The sequence below is a fragment of the Bubalus kerabau genome, chromosome 4 (genome assembly GCF_029407905.1).
Source record: "Bubalus kerabau isolate K-KA32 ecotype Philippines breed swamp buffalo chromosome 4, PCC_UOA_SB_1v2, whole genome shotgun sequence".
NCBI classification, from domain to species: Eukaryota; Metazoa; Chordata; class Mammalia; order Artiodactyla; family Bovidae; genus Bubalus; species Bubalus kerabau.
In genome coordinates, this window is record NC_073627.1 from 19,594,831 (window position 1) to 19,621,184 (window position 26,354).

The window sequence follows — 26,354 nt, forward strand, 5'->3', positions numbered from 1 at the left end:
GATGAGGTTCCAGGCTTGCTCACGAAAATGGGGGGCAGGTTCGCACGCCCCGCCCCCAACCAGAGGCATCTGGTACCATTTAACAAACACATTTGAGCACAGCTGGTCTTCAGAGCTGGGGGCGAGAGAGCCTGGGGGAGAAGTTGGGACAAAAACGGAATAAGTAACAGCAGCAACGACAAAGGTGAATGCTGATAAAGATGACCGTGATGAGCATGTAGCCTATCAGAATGAGCCCCAGGGCGGCCCGAGTCTCGGGGTCGGAGAAGGAGACCGGGTAGCGACCTGGAGATGCCACGCCCAGTCGGAACCCAGCAATGCGCTCGCCCTGCCGCCAGCAATAGTAGATGCCCCGGTCTTCCAGCTGGGTGAAGCGGATGTGGAGATGGTTGCCGTGATCGATGAACACCCTCATGGACCCATTGACGCCCTTCAGGTACTGCGTGCGGTAGAGGTACTGGTGGTCCTTGTCCCAGGCCACGGCGTGCTCTGGCCGGGCCCCAGGGCAGGAGATGATGAGTCCATGGCCCAGCCTCTGCTGGTGGAACTGAATGGGCACCTGGGGCAACCAGGGCCGGCTGCCCACTTTGGACACATAGTTGAAGATGGCCATCACGCCCTCCTGGACCTTCTTCTTCTTCTCGCAGGGCATCAGGCAGCTCCGAACCAGCAGCTCAGGGTTGTGGTCGCTGGCCTTGGCCCGGAGCTGCCTGGGCACAGCCCTCGAACCGCAGGACACCACGTTGGGCAGTATCTTGCGGTAGCGGGGAGAGAGGTCCGGGCTCTGCAGGTAGCACAGACCGATACGCCACTGCTCCCCGCGCACCCCGCAGCGGTCGCAGGGGGTCCACTCCCAGAAGGTGGTAAAGATGCGGAGGCTCCCGTGGTACTCGTCTTCTAAGGGCTCCTGGCCCTGGTCCTTGAAGGTAGCCACCATCCCCTCACTGCTCTGGATGTCCACGTCGTAGGCGTAAAAATAGTCCCCCTTGCGGGTGCCGCAAAAATACAAGCCGGAGTCTTCCGGCTGCGCCCGGAAGACCAAGAGGCTGAACATGCGGATGCTGAAGCGGACCAGCATGTCGCTGCCCACGCGCACCTGTGCTGCCTCCGTCAGCACCCGCCCATCAAAGTCCGTCAGCACTTTGGTGTGGCTGCTGCCCAGGTGCTTCTGATAGTACCAGACGACAGCGGACACCTCCTCCGGCTTGCAGGGGCAGGGGAGCTCAAAGCTCATGTCGGTCAGGTAGGCTGCATTGTCAAACATCAGAAAAGCCGGGCAGGGGGTCCTCTGAAAGATGTTCTCTTTCTCCACTATTTCAAAGGCCTGGAGGCTCCCCCACGCCCACAGGAGCACAGTGGTGTGGGCCAGGTTCATGCCTGTGCAAGGGAAGGGTCAGAGGGGTCAGGGTAAACCCGAGGCACTAAAGACCTATGGGGCTTCTAGAAATTACTGCTGGGAGGAGGCATCTATATGAGGAAAGGATTAAGCAGCCAGGAAAAGAAGCAACAGTCTGCAGAGGAAGCTGCCATAGGCAAGGCAGTTGATTCCTAGTTAACATACAAGATGCCCTTCTCATGTTCTAGATGTGATCTTGAGGAGAAAACCATTCTAGAATCTGGCTCCCTCTGCCCTTTCTAGAACTCTAGCATTCTAGAACACTGGGTCAGGGGAAGCCAGAAGGAGAAACAAGGGCCCAGGTACAAGTTCAGGAAAATCTCTGCACTTCTGCTTCAGGCTCTGCCCTGCCTGCCTGCCTGGTGGAAAGGTCTTCCCTTTGGTTAATCTGAGAGTTGAAGGAAACCCTCCCACCTGCACATCGGGCCATCTGAAGATACCTGGAGGCTGGCCAGGCCTGAGCTGAAGGCTTGGGGCTTTCTCAGGCCCAACCTGCATGGGAACTCAGCCCCTGGAGAAAAATATTCCACTTCAAATGAGGTAGCATTTGATCATTTATTGACTAAATGTCCATTCATTGGTTTCTGGTGATGAATACTCTTGTTTAAGGGCTATGGAGGATGAACTGGGAGATTGGGATTGACCATATGTACACTACTATGTATAAAATAGATAACTAATGAGAACCTACTGTATACCACAGGGAACTCTACTCAATGCTCTGTGGTCACCTAAATGGGAAGGAAATCTAAAAAAGAAGATATATATATATATATATAGATAGATAGATAGATATAGATATATACACATACATATATATATATGTGATTCACTTCGCTATACAGAAGAAACTAACAACATTGTAAGGCAACTATACTCCAATAAAAATCAATTAAAAAAAAGAACTATGGAGATCAGTATTTGTTAACCATGGAGGATTAACAATTTTGGTTTTTCCTTGTTTTGAGTGGAGGCTGCAATGGGTGGTACCAGTGTTTGGTTGGGTGCTCACCCATATCTCAGGGCCATGGGCTAGCAGACTGGCAGGCTCTAAGGGTGGGAAGCAAAAGTCTTTCAGCTTGGCCCTTGACCATCCTGTAGATCTACAAAGTTCAGAATATGAAGCCCCCAAGGGGCTGGGGGAAAAGTGAAAATTCAGTTCCTGCTTTGGTTGTGAAAATTCTAAATCCAAAAGGGAATCCGGTGTGGGTTTCTGATTAGAGTCCTGCAGAGCCCCCAAGACCATCAAAAAATGCCTCTGATGACCACTGGGGGCCTCTGAAGGTAAATGGTCCCATCAGTCCACGTGGTATAGCATCAGCAGCTCTTGCAGCAGACCCTCCTCCTCCTGAAGCCCACCCGGCTGCTCCCCCAGACCCTGCCCCTCCGAGCTGGGGGTGCCCATGGCCTGCAACTTCTGAAACAAGGCTCTGCAGCTCTCTCTCTCTGCACGGCTCATCAGGCTCAGGTTCAGGGTGAAGCGCCCAGTGCTGGCCAGGCTGTGCAGGATCCCCAGCACCGCCCAGCGGTCAGCAGGCCTCACGTGATCAGCCAGCGCCACCAGCATCTCCCCTAGAAGTCCAAACCCCACGTCCATCTGGAAGAGGCGGCCCAGCTTCGGGCCCCCGAGCTGCAGCAGGGCCTCATAGCGCTCTGGCCCGCTACGCAAGTGTCGCCGCCAGTCACGGTAGAACTCAGCTGAGGTCTCAGGTTGGAAGAGCGTTTTCTCCTGGGTCACAAAGGAAGGGAAAGAGAGTGCAGAGCTCTTCCAACTGCTCTGTGACAGCAAGGGGAACCCATGGGTTTTCAGCTCTGGTATTGGTCTCTGAGCACTGGCAAGGCCGCAGTCCCTGTGGGCCTCATTTTCAGATGAAGGAACAGGGGATGGGATGGGGAGGGAGGGTCCCAAGAGGAAAATATGCAGGCCATGATGTGAGATTCTCAGCTGTACCAGGACTTTCCTACTGATGAGTGTGGACATAGCCCTGTTCTACAAGTGTAAGTCAGACTTCACTCTGAGCAGGGTGGGGGTGGGAGGTATTTGGAAACTTCAGGAGGAGAAAAAAGAACTCAAGTGTTCAGGGTCTGACAAGCTGTATCTCCTTCCCAACCCTGCCAGAGGATCAGATTCTCTACCATATAACCCAAGGCAGGGCACCCCAAATGTGATCTGGGAATGCAAGCCAAGGGCTGATGGACAGGGGCCTGCCAAGTACACCTTTCTGACTTGATCTGGCAGGTTTGGGCCTCATCACCCACCAGTTGCTTTTCTTTCTGGAATTGGAGGCAGAAGGTTGTTTCCGTTGGCTTTACATGAGACACAAGGAAAACCTATGTGTTGTAAGATAGGACAGGAGGCTGAGGGCAGAGATTCCTGCTGGGCCTCACCTACCAGGGAGAGTTCATTGGTTTCATCCTGGGAGGGCCTTCCCTGACTAGTGTGACAGTTCCAGGGCACAGGCCTCTTTCTTCCCATCTTGTCCTTCTGTTCCAGCGGCTTCAAATGTGATGCAAGGACGATACCCCTATGGGCAAAGGCCAGAGATTAGGGGATGGACCTTATGCTGCCTGTAAGTATGAGGTGGCTGGACTCTGCATGAAACAGGCTGGATCTGTTGGCAAACCCATAAGAGAAAAATAACAACAGCAAAAGTAACTGATAACTTTTGAGCACTTCCCATGTGTTAGGTATCGTGCTCAGAATCTTATGTGCAATAACGTTTAATCATGACAATAGTTACTCTCTCTTACAGATGAGGAATAGTGGCTCAGATAGGGAAAATTATTTGCATAAGATCACACAGGTAGCCAGAGAAGGCAATGGCACCCCACTCCAGTTCTCCTGCCTGGAAAATCCCATGGACAGAGGAGCCTGGTAGGCTGCAGTCCATGGGGTCGCTGAGGGTCGGACATGACTGAGCGACTTCACTTTCACTTTTGACTTTCATGCATTGGAGAAGGAAATGGCAACCCACTCCAGCGTTCTTCCCTGGAGAATCCCAGGGACGGGGGAGCCTGGTGGGCTGCTGTCTATGGGGTCACACAGAGTCGGACACAACTGAAGTGACTTAGCAGCAGCAGCAGCACACAGGTAGCAGAAGGTAGGGCTAAGACTGAGCCCAGAATGGTCTGAGGCCAGGTGCATGCTCTTATGCACTATAGTAAACCAGAACAGGAAAGCCAGAGAAAAGTGGCATTAAGCTGACCTGAATTCCTCATAGGAAGCTACCTTCTGTTCCACTGCCCGTAACTTGGCAGCATTCTCCCGTTTGTACTTCTCATCAGCAATGAGTGCAGCCTGCAGCTCTTTCTCCAAAGCCTTGAAGTTGATGACGTCATTCCTTTTCATGGCCCCTGCCTAGGAAGGCAAAGGAAATGAATGTCAAACAGAAGACGAATATCAGGGATAAGGGGGGCAGTGGGCGTTTGCATCTGGATTCTTTGCCAGCCAACAAAACGACCCCAAAGTACTCTGGACATCTAGTCACTTATATAGGGGGGTGTTACAAAAATCTAGTTCTCTGTTTTACAGAGGGGAGCTGAGTCACACAGTGAGGTCTTACTTAAGAAAATTTGTTGTCGCCGAAAACAGTCTTGACTCTCAATTCAGTGCCTTATCTTAATTTTGTTCTCTGCCTCTGAAAATATTTTTTAATCGGAATTTAATTGACATTAAATGTTATATTAGTTTCAGGTGTACAACACAGTAATTCAACATTTATATACATTACCAGATGATCACCACAATGTTTAGTTACCATCTGTCATAATTTAAGAGTTATTACAATATTTTTGACTTATTCCCTATTCTGTATGTTACACTCTCATAACAATATATCTTATGGCTGGAAGTTTGTGCCTCTTAATCTATTTCATCCATTCCTCCCCCCTACCTTCCCCTGTAGCAACCACCAATGTGTTCTCAGTATCTGTGAATCTTTCTGTTTTCCTTGTTTTGTTTTTTAGATTTCGCGTATAAGGGAAATCATGTAGTATTTAACTTTCTCTGTCTTAAAATACCCTGTAATACCCTATAACATCTTAGCATAACACCCTCTAGGTCCATCCATATTGTTTTTTTGTTTTGTTTTGTTTCTAATTTATTTTTAATGTTTAAATTTTAATTATAGAAATTTTATTTTTTTAATTTTATTTTTAAACTTTACATAATTGTATTAGTTTTGCCAAATATCAAAATGAATCCGCCACAGTCCATATTGTTTTAAATAGCAATTTTTCATTCTTTTTTATTCTGTCTCTAAAAATATTTTAGTATTGGTGCTTCGGCTGAGGAAGCATTTCGATTTCAGAATTTAGTTCCTTTACATTTCCACAAGGACTCACTATATACAAGTTGCGATAGAGGCCCTCACACAAAATTAGAACTACTGTAAGCTATTCTTGAGCCCAGGGATAAAAATTCACCCATTGCTAAGTTAAGCATTAGTCGTTCTGTTCTGTCACAGCTGCGACCTCATGGATTGTAGCCCACCAAGCGGCTCTTGGATGGTATCATCGACTCGATGGACATGGGTTTGGGTGGACTCTGGGAGTTGGTGTTGGACAGGGAAGCCTGACGCTGCGGTTCGTGGGGTCGCAAAGAGTCGGACACGACTGAGCGACTGCACTGAACTGAACTGAAGGCGGCTCCGTCCATGGAATTCTCCAGGCAAGAATACTGGAGTGGGTTGCCATTCCCTTCTCCAGTGTTATGTTCCCGATCCAGGGATCCAACCCGGTTCTCCCACACTGCAGGCAGATTCTTTACGATCTGAGCCACCAGGGAAGCACCCATCCTTAAATGTCTTTTAAGGAGGAAAGATACTTTCCACCCGAAACCAGATGCAATGATTGAGCAGGAAATCAAGCAGACGCGACAGAGGAAGGGGCTTAATGATTCCGGTTTTCAAATCCCTCTGTCCAGCCCAAGGCTGAAGCATAAATCTCTAGGTACTTGGGCAACCTCTTTAGTTCTATGTACTTCTGCAACTTCCGCATATCTGAGGCTGATTGATTCGTTCTATAGAGAGATCACCTATAAGAGTTTTAATCTTGGATCCGCATTTACTGCTGTGAGACCCTTCTAAACCTTACTACTGCTGCTCCGAGCTATTAGCTAAAGATCACGTGGCGAAGTCATCCCCACCGAACTCCTCAGTCCCTGGGATCTCCCAGGCAAGAATACTGGAGTTGGTAGCCATTTCCTCCTCCAGGGCATCTTCCTGACCCAGGTCTCCAGCACTGCAGGCAGATTCTTTACCGTCTGAGCCACCACGGAAGCCCCAATACGGAAGCAGGAGGTCTAAAACCAACCCTCCACCCTAACATGGGTAAGCGAAAGACCAAGAAGTAGGGTGGGCTGGCCAGGAACTGAACTCAGGTGTCCTGACTCCTGCCTAGTTCTGAGCCTTTCCCAGTCACTGAAAATCTAGAACACTTAATCCTCCTGCCCTCTGACCTTCACCCCAGCAGCCGGGACCTCGGTTTCCTTTCTTTCTTTGGGGATACCCAGATGCTGCCGGACGAAGTCAGCTCAGCGTAGACCACGCCCAGCAGCTGTGGTTGCCTAGCAACTGCTACAACAGCCTCCCACGTGATCGCCCCGAAGGCCCCCGGTCAGGGTGGCCCCGAGGCGCCTGATCAGATTCACGCCTCCTCAGGCCTTGGTTTCTTTGGAGCAGCCCACACCGTGGTTTGGGGACCCTCAGTTCCTATTCTCAGGTTCTTGTGTCCGCAGCCGGGATTCCTCCGAGCTGGTCCACAGGCAGAGGGCTGCCCTCCCGGGAAGAAACGCGACCGCGGCGCCTGTGGGGTCCTTCCTAACGGCGGGCGCAGGCGGTGAGGCGGCGTGGGGCGGAAGCACGGTCTCCAGCGGCCGACTGGGAGTTTTGGGCTGAGCAACAGGAGGTGAGTGCCGCTGGTCAGCGTCAGGGGAGGCTTGCTCTGGTGGAATGGGAAATTAAATGTCAGATCTGGAAGAGATGCTATATGTTTTATGCCACGTTCACTTTACAGATGGGTAAATTGAGGCGTGGAGTAGGATAGAGAATGAAAGCCCGCCCCCGCCCCCCCCCCCCCAACCGATTCCTGGGTTCCCTGCGTGTCGTCCGTCTGTAAAACTCTTTCCCTGGGCAGGGGTCGTTCTTGCAGTGTCTATTCCGCTATCTTACTCTCTCTTCCAACTGTGCCGCCTTCACTTCTCTATCAAACTCCCTCCGTCGTTACTCTGTGTTGCTTTGAGAGCCTGCATTGTAGCGGGAAGCTGCAGTGAAGTTTGGTACCGAAATTCACTAGTTTTGTGCAACCTGTGGGCAGGTCAGCTGTCTTCTCTGTGCCTTGTTGGAGCCATACATTTCGTCATTCAGTAAGTGGTTCTGTTTTGTGCCAGGCACCCTTTTAAGTGAAAACAAACAAAAACAGTCCTTGCTTAAACTATAGTTGGAGAGGTGACGGTAAATACATAGATACTTGTATATCTTTGTATATCTTGTATATACAAGAATAGATACTTGTCAGCTAATGATAAATGTTAATAAAAATAATAAAACATTGAAAATAGGGGTTGGGAAGTGTGGGAGGGGGGAGGAGTTTTTAGAGTGACAAGGGAAGGTTTCTCAGAGAAGGTGCTGTTTTAGTAGAGACCTGAGTGAGATGAAGGAACAAGGTATACAGGCCCAAGAGAAGAACATTTTGGAAGAGTAGAGTAAGTGCAATGGCCCTGAAGCAGAAATGATTTGGATTATTTCATGAACAGTCTTGTATAGAAATTTCTGCAGTCATTTCATAGGTGTCTTGAGAGAATGAAATGTGCACAGAGATGATAGCTCTTTGGAAATAAAAAGAATATGCATATGAAAGTTTCTGTGATAATTTACATTTACTTATTAGTAGTGGAGCTATTAATTCTCTATTTTATCCACAGTCAGCACTCAACAAGGGGCACTGAAGGAGGTGGAGGGATTACCCTCATGGAATAAATACCAGTATCTCAAAATTGAACGTTCTGGTCAGTTAACATTTATCCAGTGCCTACTTATGTGAAGTGGTGTCTTGGGCATTGGCACATGGGCACAAGGAGCACAGGGTTCCTGTATTCAAGAATGGCCAAAAAAGTTTTTTAACTAAGAAATACAAATAAAACAGACAAAAGAATGGCTAAAAAATAATGCCAGCTAACACTGATTGATCCTGGAATCGTGATGAATTCTTTACACAGCCTATTTTGTTTAATTCTCATAATGCTTTATATGATGAAAATTAATCACTTTATTTTCCAGTTGAAGAAACAGGCTTGGAGAGGTGAATAGCTTACTTAAAGTGACATAGTTATCATAGTTATTAAGTGACAAAGTTTGGATTCAAATCTAGGTCTACCAGTTCCAGAGCCCTGACCAGTAACCCATGCTCTGGTCTGTTGTCTATTACTTGTAAACTGTAGAGTTGTTGTTGAGGGTAATTAGTGCAGTTAACTACCGTTGATGACAGAAAAGGCTGTAGCATCATAGGTGAGTGAGAAATTGAGGCTCCAGGAAGACTTGAAGGAAATGGTCTTTGAACAGTTTTTTGAATAGAATTTCAATACTTGAAGTGGAGACAGCCCACAAAATATTTATTAACTGCAGAGAAAAAACAAGTATCTTTATACAGTGGAAAGGCCTGGTAGACACCACCATAATCAAGTGGTTAAGTTAACATCACCACTGTTGGAAGAGATTAAAATCACATGCCACTTGTTAGGAGTTGCACTAAAAAGAGCACAGCCTCACTACTGTGATAGTCTTACCAAAAAAAAAAAAAGCATAACGACTCTAATCATGAGGAAATATCAGACAAACTTAAATTCAGGAACATTCTACAAACTCACTAGCCTATAATCTTCAAAAGTGTTAAGTCATAGAAATCAAGGAAAGACCAAGGAGTGTTCCAGATTGAAAGAGACTAAAGACATGGTAGCCAGGTGCAAACATGGAGTCCTTTCCTGTGCCGGACATTAGTGGAACAGTTTCTGAAACTCGTATGGGGGCCTGTGGATTAGGTGTAGTAATGTGTCAGTATTTTCTGATTTTGATGGTTGTATTGTGGTTTTATAGAAGAATGTCCTTGTTTGTAGGAATCACATGCACTAAGAGCAGGGGTTGGCAAACTTTGTCTATTAAGGGCCAGATAGTAAATATTTTAGGCTCTGAGGGCCATATAGTCTCAGAGGCAGCTGCTCAGCTGTTACAGGGGAAAGCAGCCACAGACAGTATAAAAAATGGGCATGGCTGTGTTCTAGTAAAGCTGTTTTCATAGACACTGAAATTTGAGTTTCATAGAACTAATTGTCATGTATCATGAAATACTATTCTTTTGACTTTTTTTTCCAAATGTTTAAAAATACTAAAAAAATCATACCTTCCAGGCTGTTATGAGAACAGCCAGATTTGGCCACAGGCTATAGTTTACCAACTCCTGCACTAAGGTCTGAGGAGGTGATGAGACATTATGTCAGCAACTTATTCTCAAATAACTTAGGAAGAAGTGATGTGCACTGTTTCTGCAACTTCCTGTATTTAAGTACTTTAAAATTCTTTTAGTATTAAAAAAAAAAACCAACAAGTGGGCTGGGATTTCCCTGGCAGTCCAGTGGTTAGGACTCCATGCTTCTATGGCAGGGGGCGTGGGTTCAAGTACTGGTGGAGGGGAGGGGAAGAAGTGGGCAAAGTGTATGTGAACAGACACAGGATTAGGACAGAGAGGAGGGAAAAGTACAGGGCTTTAGAGGAGCAGTTGGTGGGTTGATGTAACTGGAGAGGAGAGTGTGCGAAGGGATATGGTCAACCATAGGCCAGGGTGTTTCCTCACCAGCATCTAACTTTTCTCTTGTTGAATTTTAGCACCATGGATACTGACTTGTATGATGAGTTTGGGAATTACATCGGACCAGAGCTTGATTCTGATGAAGATGATGATGAATTGGGCAGAGAGACCAAAGATCTTGATGAGGTAAAACAAATATATTACTTTTTCTCATCTCTGTTTTTAAAAAAGCAATGAAATAGTGAATCTTCTGTGCTCCTATAGTAACCTGTATTTATCTCTAACATTGCCCTTTTTATAATTATTATGATTTAATTTGGTTCTTATACTGCCCCTAAGAAAGCTTGAAGTTCCAAAGGAGCATATAAGGTAATTTCATTGGTAGGGTGGTTTTATATTCTGAGTTCTAGTTCTTCAGGTAGTAGCTCTTCTTCCATTTGCTTGAAGTGCCTTTTGGCTATCATGAATAGTTCTAACTTAGAAAAGGTAGTCAGCTCTTTCGAGGGCTGCTATCCTGGGAGCTCCCTCGTAAACTCAGGTTTTAAAGATGTATAGGGCCTTTCCTGGTGGTCCAGTAGTTAAGAATCACCTACCAATGCAGGGGACATGTGTTTGATCAGTGATCCCGGAAGATTCCACATGCTGTGGAGCAACTAAATCCGTGCGCCACAACTACTGAGCCAAAGCTCAAGGGCCCTTGAGCCGCAACTAGTGAAGCCTGCCTGAAATGAGAAGTCTGTGCACAACAACGAAGAGTAGCCCCCACTCGCCGCAACTAGAGAAAGCCCGCGAGCAGCAACGAAGGAAAAAAATACATAAAAGCAGTAGAAAGGGAAGACACAGATTCCTGTGCCTCCTCTTGAGGAGAGTTACAGAGGATGAGGTTCAGAAAGGTTTGAGGCTTGCCGAAGACACCAAAGGCGGCTTTTATGTTGTAGCACTGTTTAGAACAAAATGAGTAAGAAGCACACTGATGAGCCCACTGCTCCTCAGTGGAGGCTTGCTATTAATGGGACAGCAGAAGAGCAGGAGAAAAGTCTTGACTGCCATTTGTCTTCTTCATCAGAGAAACTGTCCTTCAAACCAGAAAAAATAGAATAAACACTGGAAAAAGAAAATTGAAACCATGTAGGTGAAAAGGGAGTAGCTCGCACCTTTAGATGAGTTCAAGTCTCCAGTCCCCAGAGGAATTGTATCCTGGGTGGGATGGTGGGTGAGACATTGCACAGGTAGGCTAGTAAGCTTAAGAAAATGAGGCATGGCCATGGTGCTAAAAAGTGAATCGGGAAACTCCTACTTTTCAAAGAGGAAGAAAAGGTACTGCCTTCAGAAACTATGGACTAGTGAGTGCTATGCATCCATGGTAAAAATTATGGAAGGAATTTTAGAATAGATGACTCTTGAACACTTAGGAAGCCAGGATGAGTTTTTAAAATAATAAATTTCTCTTGATCCCATTACTAGATATAAGTCATAGGTATGTTGTGGATATTATGTGTATCCTGGTTTGGGCAAGGCATTTTTTTTTTTTTTAATAAACCAGTTTTCTTTTTTAAAATATTTTAAAGAGATTATTTTTCATTATACAAGTAACTCACGAATCCAGTTCAAACCAAATAGGAAGGCTTCCTTGGTCTTCATTTCATTTCACTCCCTTTCCCCACTGTAATTCATGATGTCCTTATGGAAAGACAATGCGCTGAGTTATAATACAATTTGGAGAGGTTCCAGCCAGTTGAACAGTGGGACCCAGAGAGTGTTAGTTACTGGATCACCACCAGAGCTCTTGTGACATAACCTGGGCATCCATGCTTGGTCCTGTCCTTTTTAATCTTTTTATCAATGACCTAGGTGAAGATAGAGAAGAGAGGTGTATAAGATTTGCACATGACATAAGCCAGTATACTGGATGCATGCTCAGTGCTAAGTCATGTCCAACTCTGTATGACCCTATGGACTACAGCCCACCAGGCTCCTCTGTCCATGGGATTCTCCAGGTAAGAATACTGGAGTGGGTTGCCCTCCAGGGGATCTTCCCAACACAGGGACCGAACCCGTATCTCTTACGTCTCCTGCATTGGCAGGTGGATTCTTTACCACTGAGCCACTTGGTATATATATATATATATATCCTGGTGTGTATATATGTATGTGTGTGTGTGTGTGTGTGTGTGTGTGTGTATTCTGGTATATATTTCAGACAATATACTGGATAACAGAATATAAGGTCAAAGATTCTTGAACTTGAATCTTTGAATACTGAGCTAAATGAAGTCCACAAAGTCATTCAGTATTTGTTGAGCACTTACTGTTTGCAGGAAATCCTGATGCAGAAGGGAGCCAAGGCAGTATCCATGCCCTCCTGGCACAGGCTCCTTGCCAGGAGAGATGAAGTACAAGCAAGGTTTATAATAAGATACAGGGAAGGATAAGCACCGTTTAAGTCCTAGTAGCTTGTGTCTGTAGGGACATCTCTGGTGATTCAGTGGCCAAGATTCTGTGCGTCCAGTTCAGGGGACCCTGGTTCAATTCCTGGTCAGGAAACTGCATCCCATATGTCACAACTAAGAGTTCACATGCCCCAGCTAAAGATTCTACATGTGGTTGTTCAGTTGCTGGGTGAGTCTCTTTGAGACTCTTTGCTATGGACTGCAGCATGCCAGACTTCCCTGTCCTTCACCATCTCCCGGAGCTTGCTCAAACTCATGTCCATTGAGTTGGTGATGCCATCCAACCATCTCCTTTGTCATCCCCTTCTTCTCTTCCTGCCTTCAATCTCTCCCAGCATCAAAGTCTTTTCCAGTGAGGTGTCTCTTCCCATCAGGTGGCCAAAATATTAGAGCTTCAGCATCAGTCCTTCCCGTGAATATTCAGGGTTGATTTCCTTTAGGATTGACTGGTTCGATCTCCTTGATGTCCAAGATCCCTCATGCTGCAAAGAAAATCAAAGATCCCTCCTGCATTCTGCAACTAAGACCTGGCACAGCAAATAAAAATAATTTTTTAAAAAACTCACATTTTTAGTAATAATATATAAGGAAGGGTCATTCCTGGCTAGATTGACCACGAAAAATACCTGAGGAAGTCACATTCAAAGTGGACCTGAAGAATGGGTAGGCATCTGTGGGGGAGAGAGAGTAGAGTGATTAGTGATTGCCCAAGCTGGGGGCAGGAACTAGGTGGGTAATGACTAAAGGGTACAAGGGTTTTAGGTGGGGCATGATGTAAATAATCTAAATTTAATTGTGGTGATGGTCACCCAGCTGTGAGTATACTGAAGCCCATTGAACTGTAGGCAGATTGTGTGGCATGTGACTTAGATCTCCCTGAGGCTGTTAACAACAACATAAACTAAAAATAAAAGCGGGGGGAATGGTTAAGCAATGTTTGTTTTCACCTCAGTCCAGAGGGTCGAGGGAATCCTACTCTAGTTGAAGCGCCTCAGTATTATGGCTTGGGCGAGGCGCTCTCCTTGTTTAATGAACTCACGAATTCCTTTCTATTTCATTCTTATACCTGTTACCACAAGAACTCTGGTGTACACATGCTTTTTTTACCTGTAGAAGTTACGAAGTATGTATAGTTGCAAGGTGCGCCTGAACTTTTTTTCAATCTTTGTTTCTTTGGCTGTGCTCTTAGTTGTAGCACAAGAGATCTTTGACCTTGGGGCATCTGGAATCTAGTTCCCTGACCAGGGCTCGAACCCAGGCCTCTTGCACTATGAGCACAGAGTCTTTGCCACTGGACCACCAGGGAAGTCCCTCTGCACATGTATTTTTAATGTAGGTAAATGGTATCATGTTGTCTATATCATTCTGTTTCTTGCTTTTGCCACTCAGTCTTGTGGTGAGTGATGTATTTTTAGGATCCATCCCTGTTGCTGTGTGTCTGTCTAGTTTGTGGCGTCTGATTGCTGCTCCATTCTCCCTGGTGTATATCACCCAGGATACCTGCCAGCAGCCTTCCCTCATCACAGATAATACTGCAGTGGCTGTTCTCGGGTATACCCAGTTATGCTCCATGTGAACATTTCTGGGGGTTATATTATATTCCCTGAAGCAGAGTTGCTGATGATAGGGTTGTATATATACTTAATGTGTTTATACTGTCAGGTTCCTCTTCAGCGTGGCTGTACTCGTCCAGACTCTTTCTAGCAGGGTGAGAATCGTATAGCCTCCTAGTCCACATAGGTGTGTACATTTTTTTTTAAAACACTTTTTATAGAGGTGTGTAACAGTGAAGAGCTTCCCTGATAGCTCAGCTGGTAAAGAATCCAGCTGCAGTGCAGGAGACCCCAGTTCGATTCCTGAGCTGGGAAGATCCCCTGAAGAAGGGATAGGCTACGCACTCCAGTATTGGGCTTCCCTGGTGGTTCAGATGGTAAAGAATCGCCTGCAGTTTGGGAGACCTGGGTTCAATCCCTGGGTTGGGAAGATCCCCTGGAGGAGGGCATGACAACCCAATCCAATATTCTTGCCTGGAGAATCCCCGTGAACAGAGGAGCCTGGTGGGCTACAGTCCATGGGGTTGCAAAGAGTTGGACATGACTAAGCGACTAAGCACAGCACAACAGTGAAGAGATACATCAGATCAGATCAGATCGTGTCCGACTCTTTGCGACCCCATGAATCGCAGCACGCCAGGCTTCCCTGTCCATCACCAACTCTCGGAGTTCACTCAGACTCATATCCATCGAGTCAGTGATGCCATCCAGCCATCTCATCCTCTGTCGTCCCCTTCTCCTCTTGCCCCCAATCCCTCCCAGCATCAGAGTCTTTTCCAATGAGTCAACTCTTCGCATGAGGTGGCCAAAGTACTGGAGTTTCAGCTTTAGCATCATTCCTTCCAAAGAAATCCTAGGGCTGATCTCCTTCAGAATGGACTGGTTGGATCTCCTTGCAATCCAAGAGACTCTCAAGAGTTAGATACATACATAGGATTTTAATAATGGAGACAGGGAAGAAGGAAGGCTGTTCTAGAAAGGAGTGGAGTTGGCAGGAACCAAAAGGTTTGTTATTTCATCGTAGTCCTTCCTTGACCCCAGAGCTCCCTTCCATTACCTACCATTTCCCTTTTCCCAATTCGGCTCATCTCCGAAGAGTTGTTACTTGCTGTCTCCAAATCCTTTTCTCCCTTTTTTTTTTCTCAAACCTACTTCTGTTCTTTGCCTCTCCCATTCCACAGAGACGGCTGTCGTCAAGGTCATCAGTGACCTCTGTGTCAGACCGCATCCTCACCCTACCTGCCCTGCCCACAGCACCTGACCCAGCTAATTACTCCCTCTTTAAAACACTCTTTCCTGGACTTCCAAGGAACCTCTGGACTTTCCTTCTCTCTTCTGGCTGGTCCTCCTCAGTCTTCGCTGCTGGTTCCTCCTCATCTTCCTGACCTCCTAACTGTCAACAGGTCCCAAAGCTCCATTACTGATAGCTGTTCTCTGTCTCCACTCGCTCCCCTGCTCATCTTATCCAGTATATCAAATACCTTCTATTAACTGAGGACTCTCAAATGTTATCTCCAGCCTGGACTTTGCTCTTGAACCTCAGGTGGTATGTCCAACTTCCTGCTTGGCATCTCTATTTGATATCTAATATAGCATCTCAAACTTAGCATATCTAAGACCTAAACACAGAACTTCCCCACTCCCTGTATCCTGCTCCTGCCTCCAATTACTCTTACTGTCTTCCTCATCTTATTAAAGACTGTACATTCCCCAGATCAAAAACCTTGCCTCTTTTTTTTTTTTTTACTCTACTTTGAATTCACTAGAAAATATTTTTGGCTCTATCTTTAAAAATATATGCAGAATCCAGCCTCTTCTGACCACCTTCCCAACTGCTCCTCTGATGTAAGTCACCATGAGTGCCATCTCTCTCCTCCTTCACTGCAGTAGCCTTCTATCGAATCTCCCTTCTTCCATTATATTCTCAGTATGAGAACCAGAGTGATTCTTCTAAAACAAAAGCCTGACTGTATCATTCCTCTGCTCAGAACTTCTAGAACCAGACCTCTCAGCCTTGCTACCATTGACATCTGGGGCCAGGTAATTCTTCATTGCAAGAGCTGTCCTGTGTTTTATAGGATATTGATCACTATCCCTGGCTCATGCCCACTAGGTCCCCCCCCCCCCACACCCAGTCATGACAACCAGAAATGCCTTCAGATGTTGCCAAATGTTTCCCGGAAAGCAAAATTGCCTTTGTTTAGAAGCACTGCCATAAAGTCAGATCACTTAGAATGATCCAGAGGATCCGACATGATCACCTGCTGTGTGATCTGAGCTCATACTGTTCTCCCGTTATTTACTGAACTCTCACCATCCTGTCTTCCAACAGGAAACTGGGCTGTCTTGTGAGTAAATGCTATTATTATTGGAAGTATTCAACAGGGGCAGGAATACGTAGAAAGACTTCCTTCATTTGATAGAATTGGCTGTGTGCCAGGCTGTGAGTTGAGCACGCAGAGTTGACTAGTTCTTATAGAGCTCCCATCCTGTGGGATTCCTGATGTGTGAGACGTAGGGCAGGGTCCAGAAAAGTGCCTTCCATCTGCATCCACTTGTGACCAGTGGCCCTTAAGAAAGGGTTAGGTTTTTTTTTTCTTGGTTAGAATACATAGATTTATTTCTTTGTTATATCAGCTAACAGGGCCTGTAAGCAATTCCCTGGTGGCTCAGTAGTAAAAAATCTGCCTGCCAATGCAAAAGACTCGAGTTTGATCCCTGGGTCGGGAAGATCCCCTGGAGAAGGAAATGGCAACCCTCTCCAGTATTCTTGCCTGGAGAATCCCATGGAGGGAGGGGCCTGGCGGGTTTCAGTCCATGGGGTCCCAAAGAGTCAGACTTAGGAACTAAACAGGAACAATCTAGCACACGTCTAGTGCCCAGGTCTTGGTTCTGTAATCCCATTCTCTGATGCAGAAACTGTGACTCCTTAGATAAACGGCTGACTCTGGACAGGAGAAATATGAGATGAACCTGGAGCATCTTCTGGTGCTGTAAAGTAAGACGTGTTTAAAAACAGCAACCACACAACCATGGAGGCATATTGAAGGGACACAGGAGCCAATGAAGAGCTCCCAGTGACCAAAGAGGCAACAGCTTGAACAAAATATAAGTATTACTGGATTCTTTCCCAAAGCATAAAATGAATATTCATGAGCTCATAATAGTAGAAATTAATAAATGAGACCAATTTCTTTCCATAGGATTTTAATTAACTGATGTAAACATTCCACCCCTAAGAATACCACAACTCTACACTACTCTATATAAAATAGACAAGCAATAAGAACTCACTGTATAGCCCAAGGAACTTCACCCAATACTTTGCAATGACCCAGATGGGGATAGAATCTAAGAAAGAGCGGATTTGTGCATGGGTATAACTGATTCACCTTGCTGCACAGCAGAAACCAGCACAACCCTGCATTCAACTGTACACCAACAAGAATTTAAAAAACAAAAACATAATTCCACTCTTAAGTGTAGGCTATACACAGTGACTTCATTCCAAAGAGTACAATATTGGGGAAAGAGGGTAACTTGACAGTACAAAAACCTGCGAATAAGACCTTGGCTCGGTGATCAAGGTTAACATCAACAGTAGTAAGTCATATTGAGAATATATATCCTTGATGTGGGGTGAAAGTGGTGCTGTTCTCTGTGGTCATCCTTTCAAAATCCTTTAAGGTGTTAAGATCCCCAAATCCTACTTATGAGAAAAACTCAGTCAAATTCATTGAGAAAGTTTCTATAAAATGCCTTACTCAAAACTGGAGGCCATCAAAAACAAGGAAAGTCAGAGAAGCCCACGAAGACATGATCGCTCAAGGTAGTGTCCTCAGTGGGATCCACATTGTTTTTCTTTGTGTGACTTCCTAGGCACTGAGCCGCCTTTTTGTGTCCCTTTGGTGCCTGTAGAATTTATTCCCCTGGGGTTTTGTTTTCATTACTTGGTGGCACAGTGGCTGTCAGACCTCTGAGGTCCCAGTGGAGGAAAGTTTCTCACTCAGATCAAGGCATCTAATAACTCTCTGCACAGACTCTCTGCCACTAATTTCCTGTCTTCAGGAGGGTTAAGAATGCTCTACTTTCAAGTCCTGCAACTGCATCTGCCCAGAGTCCATAGCTGGCCCCTCTGCACATGTCCCAAGAAAGGGTTCATTTGAATCGGGAGAGTGGTCTGTGCCCGTGGCTTACAGTCTTCTCATTGTGGAGGATCACTCAAGGGTAGACCCTGCCTTGCTGACTCCTTAGTGCAGAACTCAAGAAGCTGCCAGGCGTGTGACGTTATTGCTTTTAACTCAGGTATTGTAGTCCGTCCCTGAGCAGGAAGAGGGCATACCTCTTCCAAACTCCTTCCCGCTTTTGCGTTCAGGTCGATGAGGACGAGGACGACGACGATGTGGGCGATCACGACGAAGACCACCCTGGGATGGAGGTGGTGCTGCACGAGGACAAGAAGTACTACCCCACCGCAGAGGAGGTGTATGGCCCCGAAGTGGAGACCATAGTTCAGGAGGAGGACACCCAGCCTCTCACAGGTCAGTCAGAGGCAAAATCAGAATGGAAACCTCGTGTGATAGCCAGAAGCAGTCTGAAAAAGTTCAGTGAATGACATGACTCATTTTTCTTTGAGGTGCTGTCTCTGGGTTGAGATTCAGTTAACCCTGCTTTGATATTCAATAAAACAGCTCGTTACTAAATAAATATGAGTTGCTTCTTTACCTAATATCTGTTTAGGTTCACGAAGACTGTCTTTGAGTTCCCCCTCCAGTCTGTTCTGTTTTTCGTTTCCCATCCAAATAATGCCAGTTCCTTTAACCAGTCCATTTCTTAATAAAGAGATATTCCATTTAATATCTTATTAGCTATCTTATCTAATATCTTATTTCTTAATAAAGAAATATTCCACTTCCTTAATAATTGCCACTGATCTTCTGGGAAGTAGTTGCATTTTATAAATGAAGGGGAAGTTCTGAGCTGCATTCACCTCATCCTGTCCTGTATCCAGCCCCTCTCCCCTCCTCCCACAAAATGAAGTCCAAACACCTCAGTCCACAGGTCAGGATCCTTCACTGTCTCGTGCCAAACAGCATTCCCAGAACTTCTGCAACCTGAGTGGTCCTTGAGAATAATATAAATTGGTGTCCTATATCATCCATTCCAAAAGCTGAGTCTCATGGAATAGGGCCTTTGATATTTTTGCTTTATGCCTACCTGTACATCACTCCTTTTTTTTTTTTTTTTCCTTCCTCCTAGAACCCATTATTAAGCCAGTGAAAACCAAGAAATTCACTCTGATGGAGCAGACGTTACCTGTCACGGTGTACGAAATGGAGTAAGTTACAAGGTCTTGCGGCCTCTGCGCGTATATTGTGGGTTCGTTTTCTCACGGAGGTTGGAGGTAGTTTGTGGTTGAAGTAGCCAGTGGGTTGGGGGCAAGAGGTGATGAGAGCAGTGGCATCCATTTGTGCCTGAGTCACTTTACTGGCTTCTCTCTGTGACCAGGTTCAGCTCTGTGGCTGGCTACCTGCTGCCAGATCTAGTCTGACAGCTTCCAGCTTTATTTGGTAGGTAAGAGGGCATATCCATGAACTGTTTCTTGTTTATTAATTAGTTTATTGTTTAAAAATTGAGGTACAGTGTGGTGTTAGCTTCCAGTGTACAGCTCAGTGATTCAGATTCTTTTCCCTTGTATGTTATTACAGAATACTGAGTATAGTTTCCTGTGCTGTGCAGTAGGTCCTTGTATATACTAGTGTTTATATGTTAATCCCAGACTCCTCTAATTTATCACCTCTTCCTGTTTGGTAACTGTAAGTTTGTTTTCTATGTCTGTGAGCCTATTTCTGTTTTGTAGATAAGTTCGTTTTTTTGTTTTTTAATTCTACATACAAGTGATATCATACGATATTTGTCTTTCTCTGGCTTACTTCACTTAGTATGATAATCTCTAGGTCCATCCATGATGCTGCACCAGTGAATTATTGTGAAAGCAAAAATCACTTCCTACAATTTGCCAAAATATTCCGTCATCTTATATGGTTGCTGAGATAGGCTCCATCTTAACTTTCTTCGTGGCTCTCCTATAGATCTCAGCTGTTTTCTCTTCTTCCAAACCTTTAGTTTGGTATTGGAAGCCTACCTCTGAGACAGACTTGGTATTGTAATTATCATTGTTAGGGCCACCAGAGCCTATTTTGACTTGGTAAGGTTGCTAAGTGTTTTGGGAACATAACAACTCTTTATTTTGAAAAGGAGGCACAAGTAGGTATGTGTGTGGAATAATTTAGACTATTCATACTGCAAACTGTTTGAAAAGATTTTCATTGATGAAATGCACTTATAAGACCCTCGTATTAGGACACTTGTGAACCATTATTAGATAATGAAACTTTTTTTTCCTTTTAAAAAAAAAAAAAAAAAAGTTGACATCTTGTCCAAAGGAGTGAGGTCCCTTCTGAAACAGTCAGCTCACCTGCCATTGTTCATACTTTCTTTTTTTTTTTTTTTTTCCATTTATTTTATTTCTGGCTGTGCTGGGCCTTTGTTGCTGCATGTGAGCTACCTGCTACCAGATCTAGACTGACAGCTTTCAGTTTTATTCTCCAGTTGGTCTGAAAGTTGTCCCTGGCCAAAAATACCTAACACACCTCTGTGCCACTCGCCCGTTTGAAAACTGGCCAAAGCCCCCTTTTCTCTTTTCCTTTGTCCTTTCAGTTTCTTGGCAGATCTGATGGATAACTCGGAGCTCATCAGAAATGTGACTCTCTGTGGCCATCTGCACCACGGCAAGGTAAGCAGGCTTTTGGCTACTTGGAACAGGGGTGCTCTTCATTTCTGCTCATTTTTTTCAGCCCTCAGAATCACATGTTGGGGTCTGAGGCCTGAAGGCTGGACCTCCTGACTCTGGGGGCCTCCGTGCCTATTGTGAAACTGAGCTGTGAAATTCCAGTTTTTTCTGAGCAGCAGATGGAAAGCTAAGCCACTGGCATGCCTGAGCCTTGTGTCTACATCTGGACAGAAGAGGGGAAATTGAGCCTTACTTTGATTTTGATTTTATAAGTTTTTATTTCCTGGGGGATGCTTGTCTAAGAAAGATTTCATCTTTCATTTGAAAATAATCCTGTGGCTTCATTGTTGATCCTTTGCTGCACCATAATCCTCTCTGCTCTCCTCTTCCTCTCTTTATTCCTAAATTATATGGTGTACTGGGGGAAGGGTAGAATCGATTTTCCTTGGTGGGTGGCAGAACATAACTTTCTCTTCTCTTTCAGACATGTTTTGTAGATTGTTTAATAGAGCAGACTCACCCGGAAATCAGAAAGCGCTATGACCAAGATGTAAGTAGAAATCCTGTTCAGCGTTTAGGATGAACCATTCAGAATATACAGGGGTGGGCGTCTCTCTCCTTCCCCTTCCTTCTACCTTGCCACTCTCATTATAAATAATGATGCCTTAGGATTGTGTGCCTTCTAATGTGCTGTTTTATAATTGTAATTTCTATGAATAGCCCTTAAGAAAATGATTTCAGCTTTCTTGAGAACATAGAGAATGTTAACCTGCAGTATTTTGGGGTGATCTGTTCTTCACTTGGGATCGCTCCTCTGTTCTGATATATCCTGACTTTTATAGCCTATTCTTTCCTGTCATAGTATTAATAGCCTACTCTATAAATATAGTACAATTGGACCTTGTTGCTTTCATGATAAATTTAAGTGACTGTGAATGAGGCCAAGTGTGGCTGCAAGTCTCAGTGCAATAAATGTTCAGTCTCCGCCAGATCGACTGTTTTGACATGCGGGGGCTCCACGAAGGCCAGCTATGTCTCCGTGTACCACTGCGAAGAATTCAGTGCATTTGATATAATTTAGCTCTCCGGCCATACCTGGTCTTTAGTGACTTCCCCCACTCCCCAAGAAGACACACATCCATGAAGGAGCATTTTCTATCTGGCAGGGCGCCAGTCTCATTGTCTGAAATGTCTGTAGGGACACCCTGTTATCTTCCATCTCTTCTCCTGAGGCAGAGACCCTGGAGCGGGGAGGTGGTGAGGGAAAGTGATAGATGGTTTGTGTGGGAGCGGAGTCTGAATTCAGGTGGTAACCACAGTTCTTCATTATTTTTATTTTTAGCTGTGCTACACTGACATCCTCTTCACAGAACAAGAGGTAAGTGTGCCTTTGGAAATCTGATTGCTGTTCACAGCAGTAGTAGTTTTGTAGGGAATGTGGAGGAGCCTTTATGATAACGGTTTGGCCCATACCACTGCCCCTCTCTCACTCCCACCCCTCACCTCTATCTCCCTGCTTCTCCTAGTCATCCCAAGATCTGTAACTTGAAAGAGAGCTGGGTAGGCAGACTGTCCGGTACAGGGGGGACCTTCGTATCCTTGGCTGGATATAATTTAGCTTAATAGGGCAAGTGCCAGGAGGTGTTGAGAACATTTATGCTCTAAGTTTTGCAGAAGCTAAACAGGATGTTTTAAATGACATCATCCTTAAAAATCTGGTGTAAGATGACTCCGTCCATATGTTGATCTCTGGGAGTAGCTTCTCTTGGTGAATGGGTTCGTCTGTCTTTGTGCTTTTCTTTCTGATTAAAGGAGTGAGTATACTTCTTGGTCTTTGCCATTCCACCTAGTTGGGCTTTCTTTCCATCTGGATCTTTGTCCCTCCCCTCCAACCCCTTCTGTTTCCTTCTCCTTAATTTCTATCTGTTAAATGACCACATGGAAAGCACAAGAGTGTATGATTAGCCAAAGGAACTTTAAGCAGTCCTGGCATATGTTAAACACTCAATAGATATTAGCTGTTGTTTTTATATATATGAATATATTTATATATTTGCGTGACTGAAGTTGTTTTAATACTTTCTGTTACAGCTTTTATTATATATATATTATATATACATACATACATGGTTTGGTTTAGTCACTCAGTTGTGTCCAACTCTTTGCGACCCTACAGACTGTAGCCTGCCAGGCCCTTCTGTCCATGGGATTTTCCAGGGAAGAATACTCGAGTGGGTTGCCATTTCCTTTTCTCATATATGTATATATTTAAAAACCTAAAATACCCCAGATTGTTTCTTTTCACTTATAGGGTGCTTAATTATTTTTGTTTACACTGTATGAGGAGGGTAAGATTTTAGGACTCTAGATTCTCTACTAAAGTTTAATACTGCTTTGCTGGACTTCCCTGGTGGCTCAGACAATAAAGAATATGCCTACAATGCAGAAGATCCTGGGTCAGAAAGATCCCCTGGAGAAGGGAAGGGCTGCTCACTCCAGTATTCTTGCCTGGAGAATCCCATGGACAGAGGAGCCTGGCAGGCTATAGTCTATGGGGTGGCAGAGTCAGACACTACTGAGCAACTAACACTTATTTACTGCTTTGCTAGCTTGTTCATTTGTTTTTAGCTTTTTGTATTTCAACCAACTCCTCCCCGTCCGCCACCCCCCAACGCTGTTTAACATCCAGATAGTTCATCTTCAAGGTCATTCTGGTGAGAGGCCTAGTTAAAAATCACACCCATTACAAGGAGATACATCAGGATAATTTACTAGCAACTGGAAAGACCCAGGAGCACCATGAACCCCTTTGGCATAGGAAGAGGCCTTGATCACTCTTGCCCTCTTTCTCTATGCTTTTCAGAGGGGTGTTGGCATCAAAAGTACTCCTGTGACAGTGGTCTTGCCAGATACCAAGGGGAAATCCTACCTCTTCAACATCATGGACACTCCAGGTAGGACATCCCTTGACCTTTCACCTTCAGAACTTTACCCAGCTTGTTTCTCGTGATCCCACACTTTCCAGAACAGAATGTTGCATCTTTGTTTTTACATTTCCTTGCCTTCGTTGAGATAATTTTCTTTTTTTAACTGTCTTTTTTGCATCTAATGAGTTAATTAGCAAGCACTCTGCTCCAGACCTTCTGTTTTGTTCCTCTCTTGACTCTGCTTTACAAGATTTAAATTTGGGGGAATCTTATAGTCATGTATTCATTGGGGCAGCAAAGCTGAGTCACACATGGTCCTGGGCTCAGGCAGTCTCGGTCTTTCAATCTTTTGAGAGAGACTGGGGGAGCACACACCAATGGCTGGGGGACTTGCAGGTTACCACACATTGCCCTGTGGCTGACTTTCTCTTTGGAAAGGCCCAGCTCAGGGTTCTCCTGTTTGTTTGTTTGTTTTTTAATTTTTGTCCACAGCCTGTGGGACCTTAGTTCCCCTTCTGGGGATTGAACCCACACTCCCTGCACTGGAAGGTAGAGTCTTAACCACTGGACCACCAGGGAAGTCCAAGGCTTTTCCTTTTTTAAATAGAAAAATTTGGGTTTTGACAAATTGGCCTTCTTTGCCCCATCAGATGCCCGTTGCCCTCATACCTCTCAGCCCCCAACTCCCAGCCCGCACCCACCAGCCACCTTACCAGCAGCCTGTGCAGGCCCTCCTTTGCCCTTTTTCCTACCTCCAAATTGTCTTCAGTCTCACAGAACTCTACTCACTGCTGAGACTGGTTTAGTCTGTGAGTATGAATGCCTTATGCCCTCCTTGGTGAAACACTTCCTTTGTGTTTGAGGGTCTCCTGGATAAAAGCTTAATCCAAGCTTTTAGTGACTTTGATGCAGAATTTTATGCCCTGCAGGGAGCTGTGGGGAGAAGGGAAAGAGAATATTCGTGGGTTTGTGTGCTTTGCAGCCCCACCCTGCCCCCAATCATGTACAAGTTAATTGTGCCTCATCCTGCCACCACACAAATTGTGACTTACTTGGTATTTGCTTTCTAGGACACGTGAATTTTTCTGATGAGGTCACAGCGGGCTTGCGCATCTCAGATGGGGTGGTCCTTTTCATCGATGCTGCTGAGGGCGTGAGTCTGCCTCTGTTTTTTTACCCCCCTCCTCCCTGTTACATTTGCCCCACATGATGCCCAGAGCTCTGAGGGAGCTGGGAGCTAGAGAACGTGAGAGTCTGTGGGATTAAGGTTCACGTTTGCTGTAAAAATGAGGGCAGCAAATGAAAGTCAAAATTAGTTCTCATGAGTCTCTCACTCCCTACCCAGTGAGGCTCAAAATGATCACAAAAATGCAAAGGTAAATAAAAGGGAAGGAGGAGCGTTTGAAATGTTAAGAGTTTGTCTAAGCTAAAGAGTTTGAAGTTACAAGATCCAGGGTGTCTTTTATATTTCTAAATAGAAAGATTCCGTCATTTGACTTAACTTCATTCACGTTGTCATCAGTGAGATAACCAGCAGAGGGAGCCAGAGTTGCCCTTTTTTAAAATTGACTTCATTTTGGAATAATTTCAAACTTGCTGAAAAGTTGCAGTAACACAGCAACTCCCCCTCATTTGTAATTCTCTCTGTACATGTACACATGCACTCACGTATGTATGTATTTTCCCCTTGTACCATATGAAAAGGAAATATTTCAAAATATATTTCCTATGAACAAGGACATCACTTATGTAACCATAATAGGCTTACCAAAACCGGGGAACTTAACATTGATACAATTGTTGTACAGAAATTTTCCTATAGACCTTAGTCAGTCCCAATAAATGTCCTTTATAGAATTTTTTTTCCTAATCCAGGATGATGCATAACATTTAATTTTCATGTGTCTTTCATAGGAATGGTTCTCTTATCTTTCTTGGTCTTTTATGACATTGGCATTTTTGGAGAATATAGGCCATTGATTTTGTCATTTGTCTTTCAGAGTATGTTCATGGCTACTGGGGTACATTACTTCTAAAATTTCTCACTGAACACAGATAATATACACCCATACATAACTGTTTCTATACATACATATTAAAAAACATTAAGGTAGTAAAAAAGGAAAAAATCAGTTTATCTTAATACCCACAATTCTTTTTTGTTTGTTTCGTTTGAACCTTGAGCCTTGTAGGATCTTAGTTCTTAATTCCCTGACCAGTGATTGAACCTGGGCCCACTAAGCGAAAGCACCAAGTCCCAACCACTGAACTGTCAGGGAATTTCCCTAACACCCACAATTCTATTTCCACACCACAGCTTCCCAAGCCTTTCTTGGTTCCTTCTCTGGCACTGAGAAACTTGGCTCCCCAAATCATCAGTGTATTTATTCATTTCTCAACCCTACAAGGTCCCCTCTTAAAATTTCTGACTCTACT

The 26,354-nt window shown here is 44.9% G+C and overlaps 3 protein-coding genes across 4 annotated transcripts in view; 1 reads left to right on the top strand and 2 right to left on the bottom strand.

The window, feature by feature from the left end:
* Positions 1–13: 13 nt before the first annotated feature.
* Positions 14–3,916, bottom strand: FAM187A (family with sequence similarity 187 member A). The gene is made up of 2 exons (XM_055575675.1): positions 3,789–3,916; positions 14–1,377 (listed from the first exon to the last, which is right to left on the bottom strand). Exon 2 carries the CDS (start codon positions 1,373–1,375, stop codon positions 110–112), a length of 1,266 nt encoding a protein of 421 aa, XP_055431650.1. The 5' UTR covers positions 1,376–1,377; positions 3,789–3,916; the 3' UTR covers positions 14–109.
* On the bottom strand, positions 1,940–6,982 carry CCDC103 (coiled-coil domain containing 103). The gene is made up of 4 exons (XM_055575677.1): positions 6,855–6,982; positions 4,603–4,754; positions 3,789–3,921; positions 1,940–3,125 (listed from the first exon to the last, which is right to left on the bottom strand). Exons 2-4 carry the CDS (start codon positions 4,743–4,745, stop codon positions 2,694–2,696), a joined length of 708 nt encoding a protein of 235 aa, XP_055431652.1. The 5' UTR covers positions 4,746–4,754; positions 6,855–6,982; the 3' UTR covers positions 1,940–2,693.
* Positions 6,983–7,172: 190 nt separating this feature from the next.
* Positions 7,173–26,354, top strand: part of EFTUD2 (elongation factor Tu GTP binding domain containing 2) — a 36,730-nt gene continuing 17,548 nt past the window's right edge. The window contains exons 1-9 of one of the 2 annotated variants that reach the window (XM_055575672.1): positions 7,173–7,303; positions 10,273–10,381; positions 18,574–18,739; positions 19,458–19,536; positions 20,919–20,994; positions 21,476–21,541; positions 22,334–22,369; positions 23,855–23,945; positions 24,989–25,071. In XM_055575672.1, coding sequence (XP_055431647.1) covers positions 10,277–10,381; positions 18,574–18,739; positions 19,458–19,536; positions 20,919–20,994; positions 21,476–21,541; positions 22,334–22,369; positions 23,855–23,945; positions 24,989–25,071 — 702 coding nt within the window. In that variant the 5' untranslated portion in view covers positions 7,173–7,303; positions 10,273–10,276. Of the gene's footprint in view, positions 7,304–7,739; positions 7,761–10,272; positions 10,382–18,573; positions 18,740–19,457; positions 19,537–20,918; positions 20,995–21,475; positions 21,542–22,333; positions 22,370–23,854; positions 23,946–24,988; positions 25,072–26,354 lie in introns of those variants that run through there. The other variant, XM_055575673.1, reaches the window with a different exon arrangement.

Bases quoted from the DNA above. Each gene is read 5' to 3' on its own strand.
- CCDC103 (XM_055575677.1), bottom strand. From the start codon at position 4,745: ATGAAAAGGAATGACGTCATCAACTTCAAGGCTTTGGAGAAAGAGCTG. The intron at 3,922-4,602 runs GTCAGCTTAATG...CTTTGCCCATAG, and splicing joins GCTTCCTATGAGGAATTCAG to GGGTATCGTCCTTGCATCAC. The intron at 3,126-3,788 runs GTAGGTGAGGCC...TTTGTGACCCAG, and splicing joins AAACCAATGAACTCTCCCTG to GAGAAAACGCTCTTCCAACC.
- FAM187A (XM_055575675.1), bottom strand. From the start codon at position 1,375: ATGAACCTGGCCCACACCACTGTGCTCCTGTGGGCGTGGGGGAGCCTC.